At 43.8% G+C, this 22,741-nt stretch overlaps 1 protein-coding gene across 1 annotated transcript in view; it reads right to left on the bottom strand.

Moving 5' to 3' along the window:
- The window catches only part of LOC310867207 (ephrin type-A receptor 6-like), a gene marked incomplete at its 5' end in the record, with an annotated part of 252,731 nt that overhangs the window by 34,302 nt on the left and 195,688 nt on the right, over positions 1-22,741 (bottom strand). Inside the window, 2 exon segments of the mRNA XM_083777088.1 lie at positions 4,086-4,248; positions 4,972-5,096. Of these exon segments, the coding sequence (XP_083633214.1) occupies positions 4,086-4,248; positions 4,972-5,096 (288 nt within the window).

The raw sequence follows: 22,741 nt of genomic DNA, 5'->3' as shown, positions 1-22,741 counted from the left end.
GTGTGTGTGTGTGTGTGTGTGTGTGCGTGCGTGCACATGATTTTATGTTAGCACATCTGCACGTGCATGTCAGTCAGTCAGTCAGTCAGTCAGTCAGTCAGTCAGTCAGACAGACAGACAGACAGACAAAAGCATCAGGCAGATCTGAAACCGCTTTGCATTAAAAAAAGAAGAAAAAAATATAATATATATTTGTCTCCACCAGGCCGAAGGCATGTGGGGAGAGTATGTTTTGCACTCCGTCCGTCCGCGTGTCCGTCCGTCCGTCCGTCCGTGTGTCCGTGTGTCCGTGTGTCCGTGAACAGCTAATCTCGGCCACCGTTAACCCGGTCGATGCCATATTTTGCACACACACTCCCTGGATGCCAACGATGAACCTCTGCCCCAAACTTTCCAGAACGGCCTGTTATAGCGCCACCAGGAGGCCGCTTTGTGCAAAACAAGTTTTTGCACAGTACACCTACAGATTTTGTCCAAACATCACGCAAATTGGTACACAGTCTCTCTAGAGCCATTCAACGAAACGGGTCTTTCAGATTTATCAGACTCCATCCTGATTGGTTAAGATTGGCTTCCAAAGTTCACAGGAGTGCTCAGTTTCAAACAAAATGCTGCAAATCATGAACACATCGCGTGATTTCCGTGAAATTGTGCACCCACATTCCCACTAGGCCGAGGACGAAATGCCACATGAACAATTTCAACTCAGCCTCAAGGTGGCGCTATAACTGGCCGAAAAGTGTTTTTACCTCTAACTGCACGGATCTGTGGATAACCTGGTGGAGACCTGTGCCCGGAAGGGCACTTTTTCTAGTTATATATATGTAATTGCGAACGCAGTGAGCCACTTACTATGACAGCAAGGGCTGAATGTCTGTGTGTGTGTGTGTGTGTGTGTGTCACGCTGTTACACCACCCGCCCGCCACCAGAGGGCGCAGCTGTAGCACACACACACACACACACACACACACACAGGGCGCAGCTGTAGCACACACACACACACACACACACAAGAGCTGCGTTCGCTTCACGCGTTTGCGCGTCTTACTTGTATATACACTACAGTATAGTCGCTGTCCACCAGAATCCTGGTGTCTCCATATTTCAACTTTCACTACTTTTACTTCTACTCCACTACATCTCTATTTGAAGACTTTAGTTACTATAGTTACTTTGTGCAGTTTGATTATTATTACAAAATATACATTAACAGATCAGCCCATTCTGTACATGTACATTTTGGCCATTTGGAAATAACAAGCTCACCAAGTGTTGCAATGCGACGCATATTGAGCTTGTAGATCTGCTATTTTCTAAAGAATTCTATACATTTTATAATTTGAAAACTTGTGAAATGGTACAGTACAGATGCTAGGAGGTGTTATATTGGATGTTGTCAACTTGAAAAAGTGATGAGAATTGTTCACAGTCATCATCAAAGAAGACAGGAACTGGGTTCCTTCATTTGAGTGAAGTGAACTGTCTCCTTAGATGTCTTTCCACAGCCGCTCTACCTTTCTGCATTCCCTTTTAAGGCTGCGGATGTCAACTCCTCCATGGGGATGAGTTGACAGCACCTGCAAAAACATGCAGTAACCCTGGTCTCCTTCCACGCACTACGTCCAACCAGGAAAACAACCCCCTGTCAGGTGAAAAGAAGCGCCTTGGACCCCTCATGCATAGTATGAGGTCAGTCCGTTGCTCTCCCCGGGTTGGCGGAGGGAGTGTAGAACCCAGGATTACATTTGATAATTGACACTGGGTGAATAAATGGGTTACAAAATTGTGGGATAAAAATGTCTGACCGGTGTGATTTTCTTTTAAACAATAAGAAAGGAATGGTTTCGGACACACACGGTTTACACCCGCCAGCAACGAAATATATAAATATGAATAATAATAGAAATAAAAAAGAAACCCAACACACGCGGATGGAAAATACACCTACTGTGACGGCAGACTGCTTTCTCAGCCTAAGCCATCGATCTCGTGCATTGATCGGATGGTCAGTGTGCGCCGCGGGTTTGCTGACATTTGGGGCATTAGTTTTAGGGTCAGTAAATGTGACCTATCTGGAAGGTGAACATACACGCAGAGACCTCATCATCAGTGGTAGAAAAACTGATTTTACTTAAGTAAAAGTATCGATATGCTACAAAATAGAAATAATAATGTCACTATAGTAAATGTCCGGAATTCATCGTTTACATGAGTAAAAGTACAAAAGTATTGGCTTGAAAATGTACTTAAAGAGCCAAAAGTAAAAGTACTCATTATGCAGAATGTCCCATGTCACGTTTTCAAATGCCTACAAATAAGTAATTACTATTAGTAACTATTACAGTTTTCAAATAAATGCAGTGGAGATAAAAGTACCACATTTGGATCTGAAATGTAGTGGAGTAGTAGTAAAAGTGGAAATTGTACAAATTAGGTTTTCACGATATGGACAAAATGTCATATCTCATTTATGCCAAGTATATCGATACGATTTACGAAATTACTGTTAAAATGTCATATTCTATATAATACTTATTGCAACATTGAAAACTAAACATTATTCAAAAAACTGCATAATGAAGCCTAAACCACACCAATTTTTTCTTTTTCGTTCATACATTTTTTCATTACATTACATTACATGTAAGCAAGTAAACACACAAAACACACAAACATATACGACCCCCCCCCTCCCCCCTAGGCTAAAACAAAAAACGAAAATAAAATAAAAACAAATATTTTTTTTAAGGTAGACCACACCAATGCAACTCATTGAGTTGCAAGGAGTTTCATTGGTGTGGTTTACCTTACAAAAAAAAAAAAACGTTTTGCTCCAACCCAACCCTTTGGTGTGGTTTGGGCTTAACAAGTCAATAGACCTCACAACATATCAAAGATATATCAATATATTGACGATATATCATATTGTGATACCGTTGCCTTTTTGCGATAGTGATATTGTGCATGTTCATACCTCGATGACGATACAATAAAGTTGTGCAGCCTTAGTACAAATACCTAGATGGTTGTACAGTACAAAAGTAAATGTACTTAGTTACTTTCCACCACTGGTTTTAGGGTCAGTGCATGTAACCTAATTGGGAGGTGCACACCACGTTTGCAAGTGATTTGTCAGAGGCTTAAAGGAAGGTGATGCTAAAGAAAACCACAAACCACTGCAGGCTTTCATTGAATTTCTATTGTGTGCTCCTGTCCAGGTTTAAAGTATGTGGTTGTCACAGACACAGAAGAGAGGGGTGGTTACGTTTGTGGCTGCAGGGTCGCCAAGTAGGGCAGTGGAAAGGCCACACTCACACACGCACGCAGGGCCACAGTCATTGTGAAGCTTTTCCAACAATGACACGAGTTGAATAGTGTCAGAAAAGGTACTCAATACTGCAATCTAGAAGTGGAATATCCGTCCGGAATATATAGAAAAGCCCTGAGCCCCTGAAGAAAATGTCCAGATTTCTCACAGTCTAACATTGGCTCATAATGAGCAGACATGGCAACACTGGCTGACATTCCAGCATGGCTGGATGGATGGGGCTCCCCAGTCCAGTGAACAAACAGGCGCTCATTATTTACTGCACACTGCCCCCTGCTGGCACACTGCCCCAGGGCATTGGACTGGCCCCAGGCCACCTGAACTCTATCTGACCCGTGACAGAGTGGCATAGAGGCAGAGAGAGAGAGAGAGAGAGAGAGGAGCTCTGCCAGATGTAATGCTCTTCTCTGGGACCAAATAAAGTAAATAAAAAAACTCCACAAAAACACGACGACGACAGGTTATGAATGTTGTTTGTGCCGTGTACTGTGTGTGTTCGCCACACACACCACTGTATGCACTTACACACACATGCGAAAGAGAGTACAGCGTGTACTGTGTATGTGTGTGTGTGTGTGTGGTTACTCGCACACATGGCAGCAATAGCTGAATGGTTTGAGGCTATGCCTGACACACACACACACACACACACACTCAAACTCCTAGGCTACCAAATATAAGCATGCACACACACACACACACACACACACACACACACACACACACACACACACACACACACACACAAGTACTCACAGTCTCCGGTGGTCTCGTACTCGTACATGGGGGAGTAGGAGGAGAGGCCAGCTGCGGTGCGCGTGCGGAGGCTGAACATGTACCAGGTTGCCGGTTTCAATCCCGAGATGATCACACTGGGTACCTTGGTGCGCGTCGATGAGTAGCTCAGCTGCTCATACTCCTGTGTGTGTGTGTGTGCGTGTGTGTGTGTGGGCGGGCGGGGGAAGAGAGAGAGAGAGAGAGAGAGAGAGAGAGAGAGAGAGAGAGAGAGAGATCAGGGTTAGTTGTATCTCCCTGTTTAAACTTGTTCTTTTCATAAATGAATGCACTGCTTCATCAGCTTCATCATCGAGAGTAGTTAAAATAGCAGATCTACAAGCTCACAATGTATCAACATCACAACTGCACATAATTGACTGAGTGACTGTAAATCAGTTTAGTTTAGGATGAGAGCACTCTTGTACTCGTGTACGTCAGACCACGGTCTTGCCTCTTGTAATTATTTGACAATTTGTTTCGATAGTTTAACCATTAGTAACGTGTGTTTGTTGGTTATGCTTGATGCAGTAGCGGTCTCATGTATTTATTAATTAATTTGGGTGAATTTCACCCACGTTTAGTGATAGAGAAAAATCCCATATACTGTACTCCCACATTGGGTTTATTGTTCTAGGGTTAAAAAGGCCATGATTGTTCTTAAATTGTAAAATGTGCAGATAGATATGGAAAAAAGAGGTTCCTGCCCAAAAGTACATATGCAATGTTACCCTCTGGAGTGAGTATGGAAATACAGTATAGTGTCCCTCATCCAAGTTGCCCACCCCTGCTTATACTTTATGATCCTTCTTTTTACTGTTGAGTGAGAAAGCAACGAACTAAACCCTTCGCTGTGCTCATCTCTTACCTTCTCATAGTATTTGACCTCATAGTCGAGGACGAGCGGCCCCGGCAGTTCCGGCTCCTGCCACGAGAGGGCGATGCTGTTAGGAGAAGCCCAGTCTTTCTTCAGAGCGCCCACCAGAGAAGGACCTGCATGGGGGGGGGGGGGGGGGGGGGGTGGTCAAAGGTCACTGGGTCAGGGATCATTCAATGGATGATCCACTTCTTTAACGGATCCCGTGTTTTTGCTCCCGATCCGATTCCGAGACGAAACAAGTCCTACTTCACCACTGTATAGAGTAGACAAAACAAGTTCTACTTCACCACTGTATAGAGTAGACAAAACAAGTTCTAATTCACCACTGTATAGAGCAGACAAAACAAGTTTTACTTCACCACTGTATAGAGTAGACAAAACAAGTTCTACTTCACCACTGTATAGAGCAGACAAAACAAGTTTTACTTCACCACTGTATAGAGTAGACAAAACAAGTTTTACTTCACCACTGTATAGAGCAGACAAAACAAGTTTTACTTCACCACTGTATAGAGTAGACAAAACAAGTTCTACTTCACCACTGTATAGAGCAGACAAAACAAGTTTTACTTCACCACTGTATAGAGTAGACAAAACAAGTTCTACTTCACCACTGTATAGAGCAGACAAAACAAGTTTTACTTCACCACTGTATAGAGTAGACAAAACAAGTTCTACTTCACCACTGTATAGAGCAGACAAAACAAGTTTTACTTCACCACTGTATAGAGTAGACAAAACAAGTTCTACTTCACCACTGTATAGAGTAGACAAAACAAGTCCTACTTCACCACTGTATAGAGCAGACAAAACAAGTTTTACTTCACCACTGTATAGAGTAGACAAAACAAGTTCTACTTCACCACTGTATAGAGTAGACAAAACAAGTCCTACTTCACCACTGTATAGAGCAGACAAAACAAGTTCTACTTCACCACTGTATAGAGTAGACAAAACAAGTTCTACTTCACCACTGTATAGAGTAGACAAAACAAGTTCTACTTCACCACTGTATAGAGTAGACAAAACAAGTTCTACTTCACCACTGTATAGAGTAGTCTACAAAACAAGTTCTACTTCACCACAGTATAGAGTAGACAAAACAAGTTTTACTTCACCACTGTATAGAGTAGACAAAACAAGTTCTACTTCACCACTGTATAGAGTAGACAAAACAAGTTCTACTTCACCACTGTATAGAGTAGACAAAACAAGTTCTACTTCACCACTGTATAGAGTAGACAAAACAAGTTCTACTTCACCACTGTATAGAGTAGACAAAACAAGTTCTACTTCACCACTGTATAGAGCAGACAAAACAAGTTCTACTTCACTGCACTCTTGCAGTACTTTCATCCGACGGAGCATTGGTCCGAACGACAACCTACCTCCTCCCTCACCCTAACCCTAACCTCCCCCGGGGCAGACACCTAAACCTAACCGCTACCCTCTCCCGACCCGCAGCGCACCTCGGAGCATTGCCCCGTCGGGCCTATGAGTTGTCGGACAAAAGGATGCCCCCCCTTCACCACTGTATAGAGTAGACAAAACAAGTTCTACTTCACCACTGTATAGAGCAGACAAAACAAGTTCTACTTCACCACTGTATAGAGCAGACAAAACAAGTTCTACTTCACCACTGTATAGAGTAGACAAAACAAGTTCTACTTCACCACTGTATAGAGTAGACAAAACAAGTTCTACTTCACCACTGTATAGAGCAGACAAAACAAGTTCTACTTCTATCAGGGCCAGATCAAAAATAAAACGGTCCCTTCCTCCTCCGTCTAGGATGCACAGACAATGAGGTGGCTCTCGTCTCCCCGGGGATTCCCACAGTGAGCCCTTATCTGCCCTGATGTTCCTGTTTAAGAACCATCTGAGTGATTCGGGAGGGTATTACAGACAAGCTGAAATTAAAAATGACTTTTCCGGAAATTTTCAGAGCACGTCCACAGTCATAATGGGGACATAGTTATAAACAATGCAAGCCGAAAATTAGTTGTTGTGTATTTTTCCTTTATTTAATCAAAATCTTAATTTATCTCTGTTGAACAAGACGTAAGGGGTGATTACATCGGCAGGTGAGGGCCGATTCAAACCAATATCACAACCTTTCTTGTCAGTCTTTCAAACCGCTATGATTAATTGTGCTACTCTGTTGAAGGTCAACAAACAAGCTATTTTAAGTGAAACAGCATAGGCTACAAAAATAGTGCTCGCACACACACACACACAGAGCCGACAACCAGTCAAAACGCAAGTGCATGCACCCATGCACGCAATAGCAGTCGCTTACCATTTTGATCTTTAATAACACCTGGGTTTGATTCGCTGTTGAGCAGCATACAGTGTTTCGAGCTTGTAGATCTGCTATTTCTGTATTTGAGTCAGTTTTGGACATATTGCAGGTTTCCACCCGACAGACTTCACAGTTCACACTAAAGGTCCTAGACCCATTTTAGAGAGAAAAACGCTAAAAATCACAAAAAACGCAGCAGTGTGCAGGGACCATGAATATTTTTCTCCACCAGGCCGAAAAGAGTATATTTTGCACTCCATCCGTGTGTGTGTCCGTCTGTCCGTGTGTGTCTGTTCGTCCGTTACCAGCTAATCTCTGGCACTGATAACCCCGGCGATGCCAGACTTTGCACACACACTACCTAGAACCTCTGCCCCAAATGTTCCAGAACGGCTTGTTATAGCGCCACCAGGAGGCCGACTTTTGTAAAACACATTTTTTTATATTACTCCTCCAGATTTTGTCCACAAATCCCACAAATCGTTACACAGTATCTCTATAGTCATGTGCTCAAGACCGATCTGTTCGATATTTCATATTCCATCATACTTGGCTGGTTTTCAAAGTTTGCAGGATTGGCCCGTTTTGAGCAAAAAGCCTCAAATCATGAACGCAGCGTGCAATTTACGCGAAATCTTTCACGCACTTTCCCACTAGGCTGAGGAATATATCCCACCCTTTTCACATTTGTCTGTTATAGCGCCACCAACAGGTGGATTTTTGCATCCAGGCAGGTCATGATACTCATGCACATGCAGAATCAGTGCTTATAGTCGGATACAAGACATGCAGACAGCTGGTGAACGGAGGTTGGAAGCATGAAGGTAGGTTTGGTGCGTTCCAGCGCGCCCCCGTTTCTCTGCTTGGCCGACAATCCTGTGTCACTAGCATTCATGCCAAGATACAGGAATTGTGTGTGTGCGTGTGCGTTTATACATTAAATGATAACCTTTATATCAGGAATAAATGGGTTGCAAATCCAAATTGTGTGACCAATTTGACCAACCCACCACTCCCACCCTGAGGACAGCGGTTGAAGCAGGTCAACCCTGTCCCTGCCCACAGCCCACTGGTCAGTAAAAACAACCCACCTGGCTTGTGGAAAAGTTTTGGTGAAGAAGGAAGTCATGGCGACTGCGAGCAGTGGAGAAAAAGACCCAGCCATCACCCGGTGCTGCGGTGATAATGGTTATTTATTAATTAAGAGTTGCGCCTGCGTAGTATACCTGTGAGAGTGTGTCTATAACCAGAGTATCAATCAAAAACAACCATTCACACCTCATGCCAACTCTTACAATAGCTTGCCGAGTGTCAACAGCGTGAATTAACATGATAGGATCGCTCACATGCGCAACTGCACATGTATGTGTGAGTGGGTGGGTGAACGTGCGTTTGCTGTGGCAGTCCGCCGTGTCCACTGTGCACCGTGCACCACTGGCTAGAGGCAAGTGTCTGTGTGTGTGTGTGTGTGTGTGTGTGTGTGTGTGTGTGTGTGTGTGTGTGTGTGTGTGTGTGTGTGTGTGTGTGTGTGTGTGTGGCGGGAGTGCGGGTGAATTCTGTGGCCAGGTTTGGAGGTGTTCCGACAGGGTACAGAGAGCTTGGCTACAGGGGCTTATGGAGCAGGTGTGAGGAGGATTATGGGCTGGGTGAACTGCCCGTGCCCACTGTGGTCTGGTGGGATATGACTGAACCCCTCTGCTCCTCCCTCCATCCTCCCCTGCATGCAGTGGTGGAGAAAAATAATACTCAAATGTTTTACTTAATACAAAACATGCATACCTCTATGCGTGTGAGCTTGCAACACTCCTTCCCCCCCCCCAAAAAAAAAAAAACTAAAAAGAAAACTGTAAGCTCTACACACACACACACACACAAGCGTGCGCACACATGCACACACACACACACACACACACACACACACACACACACACACACACACACACACACACACACACACACACACACACACACACACACACACACACACACACACACACACACACACACACACTATCCTCCTTATCCGCTCTTATCCTCAGCTTTCTGTCTGTCCGTGACTTGACTCGACTGTCCCTCCGTTCCACCCAGTGGTGTAAAGTAACAAAGTACATTTACTCCAGTACCGTACTCGGGTACATTTTTGAGGTATTTGTACTTTGCTACAGGAGTATTTCCGAACCACCTAGCCAGCTTAGGAGGTTCGGGCATCTGTTTAGGATGCCTCTCGGGCGTCTCCCTAGGGAGGTCCTTGAGGCACGTCCCCCTCCAGCCCGGGGCAGACCAAGGCGCAGATGGAGGAATCACATCGACTCACTGGCCTTGGAACGTCTCGGGATCCCCCAGGAGGAAGTCACTAATGTCTGGAACTCTGGTGGAGCTGTTGCCCCCGCGACCTATATGTACTGTATACATCCTGGTTGATCCTGGTTGATATCCAGCACATACATTAAAAAGCACCATGGACGCCTACTACGGTATATAAAAGATCACACAATGCGTGGGTTAAAGTGACATGTGGATAAAGGAAAATGTGAGCAGAAGAATACCGGTTGTGAAAATAATATAATAATATAAGTGAAAAATCAATGGGAGAAACGGCAGCTTCTGTTCCGCAGATATAAAGCTACAGCTATACACATGTGTTGGATGTATGTGAATGTTGGTGGAGGAAAAATAGACTGGATAAATGAAGGCTCCAAACCGTGCAAACCAGGTTAACCCTAGAACACTAAACAATTATATTTTTTTGTAATTTTCATAATGTTGCTGATGTGGTGGGTGGGTCTTTCAGTACCTTCATGATGCTCAGTGACATCATAAGGTTTGTTTCACTGCCCACGTCCCAGATTTTTTCTGCAGGCAGGTGTTCGGGTGAATTTCACCCATGTTTAGTGATAGTGTGCAGAAAAATCCCATACACCCACAATGGACTTGTTTGTCTTTGTTCCTTCACTGGACCATTCTCACATGTCCCAGGAATAGGTACTGCAGGTCGGGAGTGGTAACACGTGGGAGTCTCGGTAGCGCAGCTCAGAATCTGTTCATGAGAGATTACAATGTGCCTGATCCTGGGAGATGGATGGCTGAGGTGAAGCGCTACACCTGCCATCAGCACCCAGTACTTTCCGGATGACTTGCCATGCTACTCCTACGCTGAGTTGGTGGTGCGGACCCGTGAACTTGTGGTCCAAAGGCGAGAGCTCTACCGACTGAGCTACCCAGACTCAAGCACATTTTTAATTCCGGACATACTTAAATTACTTAGTATTTCTACTTTGCGGTATCGATACTTTTAAAAACATATAGTGCTTTTTCCCCATCACTGGCTACAAACAGGCTCTTTAATCAAAGCAGCGCTAACTGGAGTCTTCAGTCCGTGACCCCATGAAATGGGACTGGAACTGTTCCACACAGCGGAAGGTGTTCCAGGTGACGGGACCGTGCAGCTTTTCCCCCCCCTTTTTTCTTTGGTATACGACTATACGTTCACCGCGCCCATTAAATGCATTTCAATGCTTGGTTTCTCCTTAATAATGAGTCGCGTAATGGGCTTTTAAAATGTGAGCAGGCCAGCCATCCCAAATGCTAGCGCGTTAATGGGAACAACAAAATGCCATGGGGGAGTGCATGCGCATGTGCGTGCATGTGTGTATAGCGTACGCTACACATATACTGTCCTTATGATGGCCAAATGTTCCCACAATCAGGCCTCTAGTACAATTTGAGAAATGGACCTTATAAGGGCCCTTGGCCTACACCCATTTAAGTGGTGTAACTAAGTAAATTTACTTTAAGAACTGTACACAATTTTGAGGCATTTGCCCTTTTCTCGAATATTTCCTAACTTTCACCTCTACCCCACTTTATCATCTTCACACATCAGCGAGACGGATAAAAGGAAGCCAGCAAACCGACCGCTCTAATTGAGCTGTATTCAAAGAGAAATTTACCACGCATTATTCCCTTCACATTTAGCGCCTCTGTGCGCGCCCTTGAAACACCGCTAGTTTCGGGTCGTCACGGCGGTACTTCAATAAGCGCAGCCGTCGCTGCATTACACCCGTTTCATTCCAAATGGCTGAATAGTGTTCTATAGAGCCGTGGAATTAATGTGTAATACACAGCAAAGCTACTGATAGCCTGCGGTGGAAGGAGTACTCGGGCATGTTTTATTTATTTTAATGCTGTATGTATTAATGCTGCAATGTAGAATTACTTTGTCACAAGTAAATGTACAGAATTCAAAATGTACTGTACTTATAGTACCAAGATAAAGGTAAACTCAACATGCTGAAAGTCACATTTCACCAGTTTTCAAATGTATGTATGAAATGTATAGGCTACAAATCTTTTGAAAATAGCAGATCTACAAGCTCACAATGCGACACATTTTGAGCTTGTTAGATCTGCTATTCTCAAATGGCCAAAAATAATAATAATAATAATAATAACTACAATGATAATTACTTTGTCGATTTTGATTAGCATGCAACATATACCTACATACATAAACCACCTAAACTCTATGTTAAAGAAATCTACTAGCTCACAACGCGTCACATCATATCTTTTAGTTCTGCTGTTCATGTGACTGAAATACAGATGACAGGGGTTAATGTGGTTAAATAGACACAGTTCTGCATGTGGGTTATTCAAATCTCTCTCTCTCTCTCTCTCTCTCTCTCTCTACCCTTATACAGGAGCATTGAAAAGCCATTAGACGGAGCAGTCAATTACAATACCCGATGGATAGATTTTCCAGTCGAGCGCGGTTAAGCTCAACACAAACTAATGGGGAGAGTCTTTAAATGAGCTTGACCTGCATATGATTTTAATTAGCTCGTCTGCCCTAAAGGCTTCCATTAACTGTTTAAGAAAGAAAGAGAGAAATAAATCAATACGGGCCAGTTATTGATGCGGCGAGGGAGCTTAAAACCACGTCCCAACACCTCACTGACTCACTGTTGAGAGAGAGAGAGAGAGAGATGAGGAGAGAGGGATGGAGAGAAAGAGAGGGGGGGGGGGGACAGTTTCATGCCAAGGACCCCCAAATTGGTACCAATATTTGGCCATATAATAGCCAACGTAGAAAATATTGGGGTCCTAGCGAGGGTTCCCAGGGGGTCCCCAGCAAGTAGCATCAGACAGAGATCTCCCATGATGCATCACCTGGCTACGTCAATAGCGAACTTAACTGCGGACTGCGAATACTTGCTATTTTGATCGATGTCTGACTGTTGTCTCTTGTATGGTACCATATCAATACAGCATGGAATTGTGGACAGAATAATCATATCCAAGACAATTCTTTTGCGTTATTTTTGCGTCTAAGATCTTTTTGCGATAGATCTGATCAAATGGTGGTCTACTCTGTGGCTCAAATGTCCAATAAATAAAGGGGCCTTGACATGAAAAAGGTTGAACACCACTGGACTATAGGGAGGGAGGTGTGTTTTCAGCGCAACAGTATTGTAAATTTGTAATATGTACTGTACAGTAGTGTAATGTGAAATGTACTACATTGTAATGTGATATGTATACTGTGCTGTACAGTATTGTAATGTGTTCTGTACTGTGCAGTGTGCAGTTATGTCCAGGTGCAAAAGACAGAGGCACTTAATGAATGGATCAGACTCTTTTCCAGCACCACACCTGGGACACAGAGTAATGATTTGTGCCAAAGCGTGTGTGTGTGTATGCCAAACGTCCCCACAAGTATAGCATAATGTGATAGTAGACATTAATGTTGACCATTTCCTCTGTGCCTCAATAAAGCAATAAGCCACGAGAGGTCTCAGGTTACCGGTTATTTTACAATGGCTGGGGGCGTACCCTCCCACACCATTGTAAAATACCCGGTAAGCTGGGGCCTCGAGTGGCTTATTGCTTTTCTAAAACGCTTACAAACATATAGCAATATTAACCTAATAAAATGATTACATTCACAAAAGTAGCTACACTTTGCGCCACCAGAGCGAGCCACATCACGTCCTTGTTTTGCTGCAAGTAAGCTATGTGACGGGAGAATAGCGCTTGATGTCTTTACGGGGCTGCCTGGAGCCGGGCGGTGCTTAGACGCCCGCACGGCATGGGTTTGCAAGGCAATCAAGCGCTCCCCTTCCCCAGTACAGCTACAGAGATGCGGAATCAGCTGCGAATGATATAAAGTGATTGAAGGTGTGGGTTATCGGTGAAATTTACACCGGTCACGTGGTAACCAGCCAATCAGAATCAAGTATTGGGACTACCCGTTTTAGAATTCTGGTTAAACAAGATTTGGGAGAATTTAAATAAAGAACGTCTTGCTAGTAGCTAGTACCTATGGTGTGCGGGCTCCATCCAATTCAAATACAAACGTGTGTGTGTACATGTGTGTGTGTGTGCGTGTGTGTGTGTGTGCGTGCATGCATGCGTGCGCGCATCTGCGAGTAGCGTATCTCATCTGCATTTAGCGTGTGGTATTGTCGTGGGTGTGTGTGTATGTGCGTGCATACATAGATCTGCATTTAGCGTGTGGTGTGTGTGTGTGCGTGCGCACATTTAGCGCATGGTCTTGTCTCAAGGCTATCATTACCCTCATTACAGATGGAGGTCGCTCCCACTGCATTGTGGGTCGTCTGCTTCCTACGCGCAGAATCTGAGCATTCGTATCGGTGGAGGAACTACTTTGTTTTTTTCTTTCTTTAAGTAAAAGTATCAAAGCCACAATGTAGAATAACTTTTGTTACAAGTAAAAGTACTGTTAAAAATTCAAGAAAGAAATATTGGATTCAAAATTAATACCAGAATCAGAGTTTTGTACTCTCTTGTGCGGGCAGTGACCGGGAGCCAATGGAGGGAGTGGAGAAAGGCATCCGCATCCGCCTGGGTGAGGGCAGACTGCTGGGAAAGTGCTGGCGCTTTGGCAAGGGGGGTCAGATCAACATATGGAATTCATTCAGTACTGGCCATATATGGAGCGTGTCTTGAGTGTACAGGGTTTGATAAGGTCAGATCAACATATGGAATGTCATGCAGAACAAGTCAGCTCCATATAGGAGATCTAAGGGTGGCAGCGGGAGCAGTGTCTTGAGCGTACAGTTTGATGATGGCCCAGGTAGGGCTGGGCCCAAAGTTTTGGGCCTGTTGAGAACTCCAGTTTTCGCAGCTGCACTAAAAACATTTGGGTGGGCCCGTCTACAGTTTGAGTGGACATGTATCAGTCAAAAGGGAGACATCGATTGACGGAAGAACGGACGGACTGACAGGTTAGTAATCTGCGACCTACAGTATGGTCGCAGGAACTGTCAAATAATTGTAGTAAAGTAAGCCTACAGTACATAATTTGCCTCTGAGATGTAGTGGAGTAGTAGAAGTAAAGATTACTGGAAAAATGGGGGGAAATAATGCAATAGTATACAATTACAATTTAGGCATTTAGCAGACTTACAGTAAGAAAGAATAACACATGGTAATACAAATCAAATACATCAACCACAACAAATAGTCATCAAGGATCATAGCTAGCTAAGAACCTACAGTAACATCCGTCTAGTAAAATGTAAAATAAAATAATGGTAAAGTACTTGAGTAAATGTACTCAGTTACTCTCCACCACGGCGTAGACACACAGCGGTGGATGTGGCAGTGACATGCGGCAGAGGTCAGCCCTCCCGTCAGAGCGCTGGAGAGTGTGCGTGTTGTACTGTATGTGCGTGTGTACTGTATGTGTGTGTACTGTATGTGCGTGTGTACTGTGTGTGCGTGTGTGCATGGCGTAATTACGATGCGCTCAGTCTGTCTGAACTCAATAAGAGGCCAACGTGAGTCTGACTGAACTTAATCAAGGTGAGATAATGTAATATCGTCGTCCAATAAGCACTGACCCCTGTGTCACATGATGTCCTTCTCGGGAGATACAGAGCGCGGTGTGTGTGTGTGTGTGTTTGTGTGTGTGTGCGTGCGTGCGTGCCTGCCTGCAATGGCTGCCTTCCTGCGTGCGTACATGCATGCGTGCGTGCGTGCGTGCGTGCCTGACTGCCTGTATTACACTTGTGAGAGCCAAATGTCCCTACAAGTTTGAGAACTAAGACATTATGAATAACCATTAACTTCACAAACAAGATAAATAGTTTTTTTATGGTTTAAAAAAATGTGTTGAAAGTTTGATTCATTGTTTAGGAAAAGATTGTGTGCATGTGCACGTTTGTGTGTATGTCCTTTGTGAGTGTACTCAACAATTGCGTGCGTGGGTGCGTACCTGTATTACATTTGTGAGATCCAAATGTCCCTACAAGTTTGAGAACTCAGACATTATGAATAACCATTAACTTCACAAGACAAGATAAATAGTTTTTTTATGGTTTAAAAAAAGATGTATAAAGTTTAATTCATAGTTTAGGAAAAGATTGTGTGCATGTGCGCTTTTGTGTGTATGTCCTTTGTGAGTGTACTCAACAATGCCCTTACAGCACTGCATGCACTGTGCTCCAGGTGAACCGAGTTACATTCTCAATCTTCTAAATTATTGCATGCATAGCCATCATCTTATTCTGTAAAATCCTCTAAATGTCTCAATCTAAAAGGAGTTAGTCTATAATGAGCAGATAGTGTCAAATACACGACAACAGTACCCGGTTCAATTCCAGGCCACAACACTAACACTGCATGTTTATGGCAGGGGTGCTGACAGAATGTGTCTTTACAGATTACTCCCCTACTAGTATTGTGAGCCAGACTGTTTTTATTTTATTTTGAATGTGGCTTGTTTTTGCCCAAAAACCACCAGAAAGTGGAAAAGCGGATTTAAAAAAATATATATATTTTGTAGAATTCTTGTGATCACGTGATTTCTGGCTCGGCTGTACACTTCTTGTTGTGGATCAGAGCACCCTCTACCGTAAACCACTGAAAAAAACATCATGACAGGAATCTCGTAATTGGCATCCTTGGAAGACGAGAACCTCGTCATTGGCACGCAATGAGTCAAGTACCGTACTTGAGTAAATGCACTTAGTTACTTTCCCCCTGGAACTGCTAACAACACACCTCAGAAACTACAGGCTGGAGTATGTGCCATGGAATTGTTCTGTGCACCTTCACACTCCCCAGAGGAAGAACCTATTGCTTTGGGTTGACCCCACGGCCTTTCCTGTAGTGCCATCATAAGACCAAGATGTCCTCTATCACACAGGACATCAGATTGAAATGAAACAAGCATGTGTTTTGGTGCATGAACTGATTTTGGTGACCGACGGGCCTTTCCTATTTCCCTCACCCTATAGAACCAAAAGACACGTTTGTAGTTTTGCTACAATGTCTAGAGAAGTGTTTGTTAGATAGACATAAATGTATTGATCCAGAGTCGTCACAGCAGAATTGATCAGACAAAGATGCCTGTAAAGGTATGGTGTCGATTATGTTCCTATCCCATTTTTATCCTTTGCTCTTCTGGCATTAATTATTATAAATATTGTATCTATTTATTTATTTGATCTATGTCTTAACTGACTGTTTTTTCATTAGCCTTTTTTTCATTTTTCATATGTTGAGTAATTCCATAACAGCTAAATTAACCCTTGCAGTAGGATCGCTAAAGGTATATCCTATAGGTAGAGAACAAGCATGGCCATAACAGCTAAATGAACCCTTGCAGTAGGATCGCTAAAGGTATATCCTATAGGTAGAGAACAAGCATGGCCATAACAGCTAAATGAACCCTTGCAGTAGGATCGCTAAAGGTATATCCTATAGGTAGAGAACAAGCATGGCAGCCTAAAGGCTTCCAAGATGTGTGCAGCGATTCAAAGGAGGTTGAGTCGGTGTAGTACAGCTGTGATCAAGAGGAGGTTGATGAGAGAGCTGTACTATAGCTGTGAGACAGAGAAGGCTGATGAGTTTTTTCTCAGAATATTTTGATTTAGTCTTAGTCTTTGCCTTTTGAATAAACACAACATTTAGTCTTAATCCTTTTCAGTCTTCTGGAAAACCTTAGTCGACTTAGTCTTCGTCAAAAAAATTAACACTGGCTGTGAGACAGAGAAGGTTGAGAGAGAGAGAGAGAGAGAGAGAGAGAGAGAGAGAGAGAGAGAGAGAGAGAGAGAGAGAGAGATGTAGACAACTGCGTGAGAGAGGAACCGTTTCACATTAAACCGCAACAAATAGTGGATTGTCCTGTTTGACAATTACATGCATTTCCCCTGCGAAGTGTTTACAAACTGCCTGCATCTTAACTGAAGCACTATCAAAGAGAGCGCGCGCGCACGCACACACACACACACACACACACACACACACACACACACACACACACACACACACACACACACACACACACACACACACACACACACACACACACACACACACACACACACACACACACACACACACACACACACACACACACACACACACACACACACACACACACACACACACACACACACACACACACACACACACACATCTCTACATCTCTATGCAAAGTGCAGCAATTTGCTGCCTGATCGTGATCGTCTAGAGGAACCCCCCCTCCTCTCTGCCCCCCCGCCCAAGAGAGAGAGAGAGAGAGAGAGAGAGAGACCTCTGTGACATTAAATAGCTGTCAACTGGATCTAAACTGGGACAGCTTCTTGCACTCTGTCCCTTGATGCACCTGCAATCCCCCCGTCTCTCTCTCTCTCTCCCACTGTGGTGGCTGTCTTTAGCGTGACAGCGGTGTGGGAGGAGAGGAGGAAGAGGACTCCTCCCGCCCTCCCCCTCCAGAGCAGATGGTGGCGCCGTGCACCACCTCTGCCATCTATCATGTGTATCTGCTGAGCGCACGGATGGGGAGTTAACAGGTAATTAAAACCATCAGTCACGCAACAAAAGGGAGAGCCGACCGACAGGAGACGAATAGACTTTTACTCCTGGCAACTACAAAGCTATTTCTCACTTGTGTGTTGCTTTTTATTTTTTACAGCGGTTATACAGCACAGGAAGGGGAGGGGGAGAGACCCAGAGAGAGAGAGAGAGAGAGAGAGAGAGAGAGAGAGAGAGAGAGAGAGAGAGAGAGAGAGAGAGAGAGATGGGGGGAGTGACACCAGCCAAACCTCTCTGAGTTTCTTGGAAGTGGAACTGCATTGTGTTGAAGTCGAGTAACGCTGTGTTAATGGATAACCACTTCCTCCTCACATTCACCAGGGAGGGAGTACTTGACGTTGTGATATGGATTAAGACAGATGCACAGCACTGAAATTAATCTGAAGACCTGGAGCGTTATAGCCGCCAAGTGGGTGATTATAGTGAGCCTTTATGCAGACACAGTAATGTCAAAGAGAAAATCATGCGTAATGCAGATGCGCAACATGCTGGAAGAGAAAGACAAAGCGAATAAAATAAACACATATGCTGGTGAATTGCGGGAAAGAAAGTGTTTACCTAGTCTGTAACATTGCCTTTGGATTTTAAATGTGTTCCATAATGGATAACATATATATATAATATGGAGAGGCTATTTTGAAAACCTTCGCTTATAACCGCATGAGCATACAGAAGTATAATAGAGAATAAAAGCCCTTCCATCTCCACTCTGCCTCAGCAGGCATGCTAGATCAGTGATTCTCAACCGTTTTCATTTCAAGGACCCCCAGTTTGAAGAAGCAATAAGCCACGCGAGGTCTCAGGTTACCTTGCATTTAATAATGGCCGAGCACTTTCACTATAGGAGAACATTTTCAAACATTTTCTCTTTTCACTCAAAATAGTGGATCTACAAGCTCACAACGCATCGCCAGATCTACGAGCACGTTGAGAGCTTGTACAGATGTGCCATTCCGAGACATCAGGCTTTCCTGTACTTTTCCTGATATTTTTGCTATTTTAGAAAATGGGGCTATGTTGACTTATTTTTTGCCACCCCTTTTGTCTTGTGTGAAATTACACCTCTGCATTTCAGGTGATTAAAGTATGACTACAACTAAATGAAAATCTTCCGTCAAAAGTAACACAGACTCAGAAAGTAGAAGCATGATGCTAGAACAGACAGCATGGCGTTAGAACAGACACTATGATGCTAGAACAGACACCATGATGCTAGAACATGCAGACACTATGATGCTAGAACAGACACCATGATGCTAGAACAGACATCGTGATGCTAGAACAGACACCATGATGCTAGAACAGACAGCATGATGCTAGAACAGACAGCTGATGCAGGGTTAATTTTTTTGACAGTTTCCGTGCTTTGAATGGATTACTCCAGGTTAATGTCGCTGCCATATCGGACATACGCGACTTTTGTTTTATGTGTTTAATCCGCCGTAATGTAATAAATAAAAATAAAAATTCGCCGCGGAGAAAGAGAGTAGATGCATTTGTTTTGACGGTGAAACCGGAAATCGTCACATGCTGTGGGCTGCTAGGGCTTCTGGGAAATTGAGGCCAATGCAAACGAATGGGGTTCAACGCCTCATGGAGGAGGGTCCTGTGCTGCGTCTTCCGGGTGTACCAAGATGGCGGGTGGTGCTGCCGTTCATAACAAACGGGGGGAGCTTTTTTCGCTCGATTTTCGCGGATTAAAAGCCCACATAATTCAGCGTATGCTCTAAAGGTAATACAACAATCTCGGCAGTGAAGGGGGGTTGATTAAAAGTCTGGTAAATCGTTTTCAGCAGTCAAACTGTTAAGACTAAGACAAAAGACTAAGTCGACTAATGTTTTTTATATTTGGTCGACTAAGACTAGTATAGACTAAGACAAAACAATTTCAGAAGACTAAACAGGACTAAGAGTAAATGGTGTGTGATTCAAAAGACTAAGATAATCTGAGAAAATGAACGGTGGCATGCTAGACAGCATGGGAGGACATCAGGCTGTCCACAGGCCGATACCTTCATTCCTCACAAACCCATTAATTACTTGTGAGGTAACGGGACGGGGACGCGGCAGGAGGCCAATTGAGTATTGATCGTGGTTGGTGGGCTCTGCGATGGGGGTGGGGTGGGGGAGGGGGGTTCCCTCCGCCCGCCACACACCGCTGAGCGTCCGTCCCCCCATTAAACCGCGACAGGACGGATCAGTGGCGGGCAGGGACCCAATTAAAGACCGGGGCCCTGTGTGTTAGACATGACAGGCACCTAGCAGCGCATGGCCGCACCATTACCCACTCTCAGTGCTTGCTTGTGTTCCTTTCTTTCTTTACTCTGTCTGTCTGTCTGTCTGTCTGTCTCACATTTACTCAAGTACTGTAGGCTACTTGAGTACAATTTTGAGGCATCTTTTCCTGATCCACAAGATCTCAACGTGAGCTTGTAGATCAGATTATTTCAAAAGATTGTCAATCAAAAAAGTATATCTATCTATCTATCTATCTATCTATCTATCTATCTATCTATCTATCTATCTATCTATCTATCTATCTATCTATCTATCTATCTATCTATCATTGGTGTTAGCATTGTCTCTTTTATTTTCAATGTGCTGTGTGATTTGTTTGTTTGTATGTGTTTTTGTATCCTGATGACTGCTTGGCAGTTTGGCACAAAACAAATTTCCGAAAGGACAAATAAAGTATCTATCTATCTATCTATCTATCTATCTATCTATCTATCTATCTATCTATCTATCTATCTATCTACCTACCTACCTACCTACCTACCTACCTACCTACCTACTTAAGGAGTACTTTTACATTTGAAACCTTACTGTAAATAGATTCTGGTGCCAATACTTTCTGCTACACCAGTGGGTCTTATAATGTATGTATGGTCCAGGGACCCTTGTGGTTCATTGAGGGAGTTCCAAATGGCCCCTTGCGGTTCCATTTGTTCCACTCTCAAGAGTTATGAGGGTCCTTGAAATTAGTTATTGAACCACTGGGTGCAGTGCTAAACACTACATGTAACAGAGCCTAAATTAAGTGGTAAGACCTGTGAAGGAAGTAAGGAAGAGGCCTGCTTTCTTTCCAATATGTTTGTTGTGCTTTGAGCCATAATGAGCCGAACCGTGGAGGCTCATTTCACAAGCTATTTCCAACACAATTGCCATGCAGCCCTCGATTCAGTCATCAAGATGGCAAGCGAAAAAATGGATGATGGGAGCTTCAGTCAGAATGGAATGGCTAGTGCTGAAACAGGGACAACGATTGAAGTTAGACTTCTGCATGCTAAGCTATGGGAAATACATCAGTAAATTATAGGGGTGGTAATTGGAAGACTATGCACGCACGTCGCACGCACGCATGCCATCATCAGTCACTTGTATGTACCGTAGCCAAGTCTCTTCTTTTCTCACACACACACATACACACGTGCCCGCACACGTGCACACATGTATGCGCAATCACACGATCACTGATGCGGAGTGAGTGAAGGATATAAAATGGTTTTTGGAGTTCTACAAAACGTAACAAATTGGACTGCCATGACAGAGAGCTCGCTTTATACCCTCCCTCTCATCGAAAACAACATCCTCTCCTATCCTCTTCTCCATCATCTCCTCTCTTCCACCACCTCTCCTCTCCTCCATCCTCTCCTCAGAAGTGGAGCTATAGTTCCACTGCAGTGTGTTCACAGTGTGAACTGTTCCTGCATGGCTCTTATAGGACATGCGCACAAACGTACGCACGCAGTGTGTCTTATAGGAGGCACAGTGGTTGTGCGCTGCAGCAAAGCACACAGCATGGCAGAATCAGCAACAATCTGCTATACTTGTGTCTTATCTGGCTCATCCACACCACTGGAAGGGATACTGTTCTATAGAGCACCGTTTCCCAAACAGTGGGTCGGGACTCAATTCTGGGTCACGGACACATATGGGTCCCTTAATTTTTTGTTTCCTACATTATGTTTATAATTATTATAATTTAAAAACGTAAAAAAAAAGAATAACAGTCAAATCTAAGAAATTCCATACACAAACAAATGTTTAAGAAGTAGTGAAAGTAGCTGATCTTCAAGTTCACTAAGTGAACCCACTCTCTAGAGTTCACTCTAAGCTTGTAGATCTGAGCCTGAGCTTGTAGATCTGCTATTTTCACTCATTTGGGCCATGGAGGAATGTCTAATTTCACGAGCTTCTATTTTGAAGGAATCCCGGCACCGATTGTGTTAACAAGGTAGTTGACGATTAATTCATTTATCTATGGTCGGTATAGGTGTATGTTTTATCATGCTGGTCACACTGAATTAAATACATGCTTTTGATGTTTAATTTAAAATGTCAATTAAAATGTTTGTTAACCAAGTGGTAAATGGCAAATGGTGCATTTTCTCCAAAGCCCTTTACATATAGATTGTGCATTACATTCACACACACGCGCGCACACACACACACACACACACACACACACACACACACACACACACACACACACACACACACACACACACACACACACACACACACACACACACACACACACACACACACACACACACACACACACACACACACACACACACACACACACACACACACACACACACACAC

The sequence above is a fragment of the Protomyctophum parallelum genome, assembly GCF_964188405.1.
Source record: "Protomyctophum parallelum genome assembly, chromosome: 11".
Classification (NCBI taxonomy): Eukaryota; Metazoa; Chordata; class Actinopteri; order Myctophiformes; family Myctophidae; genus Protomyctophum; species Protomyctophum parallelum.
This window is presented reverse-complemented; position numbering and strand designations above follow the sequence as displayed.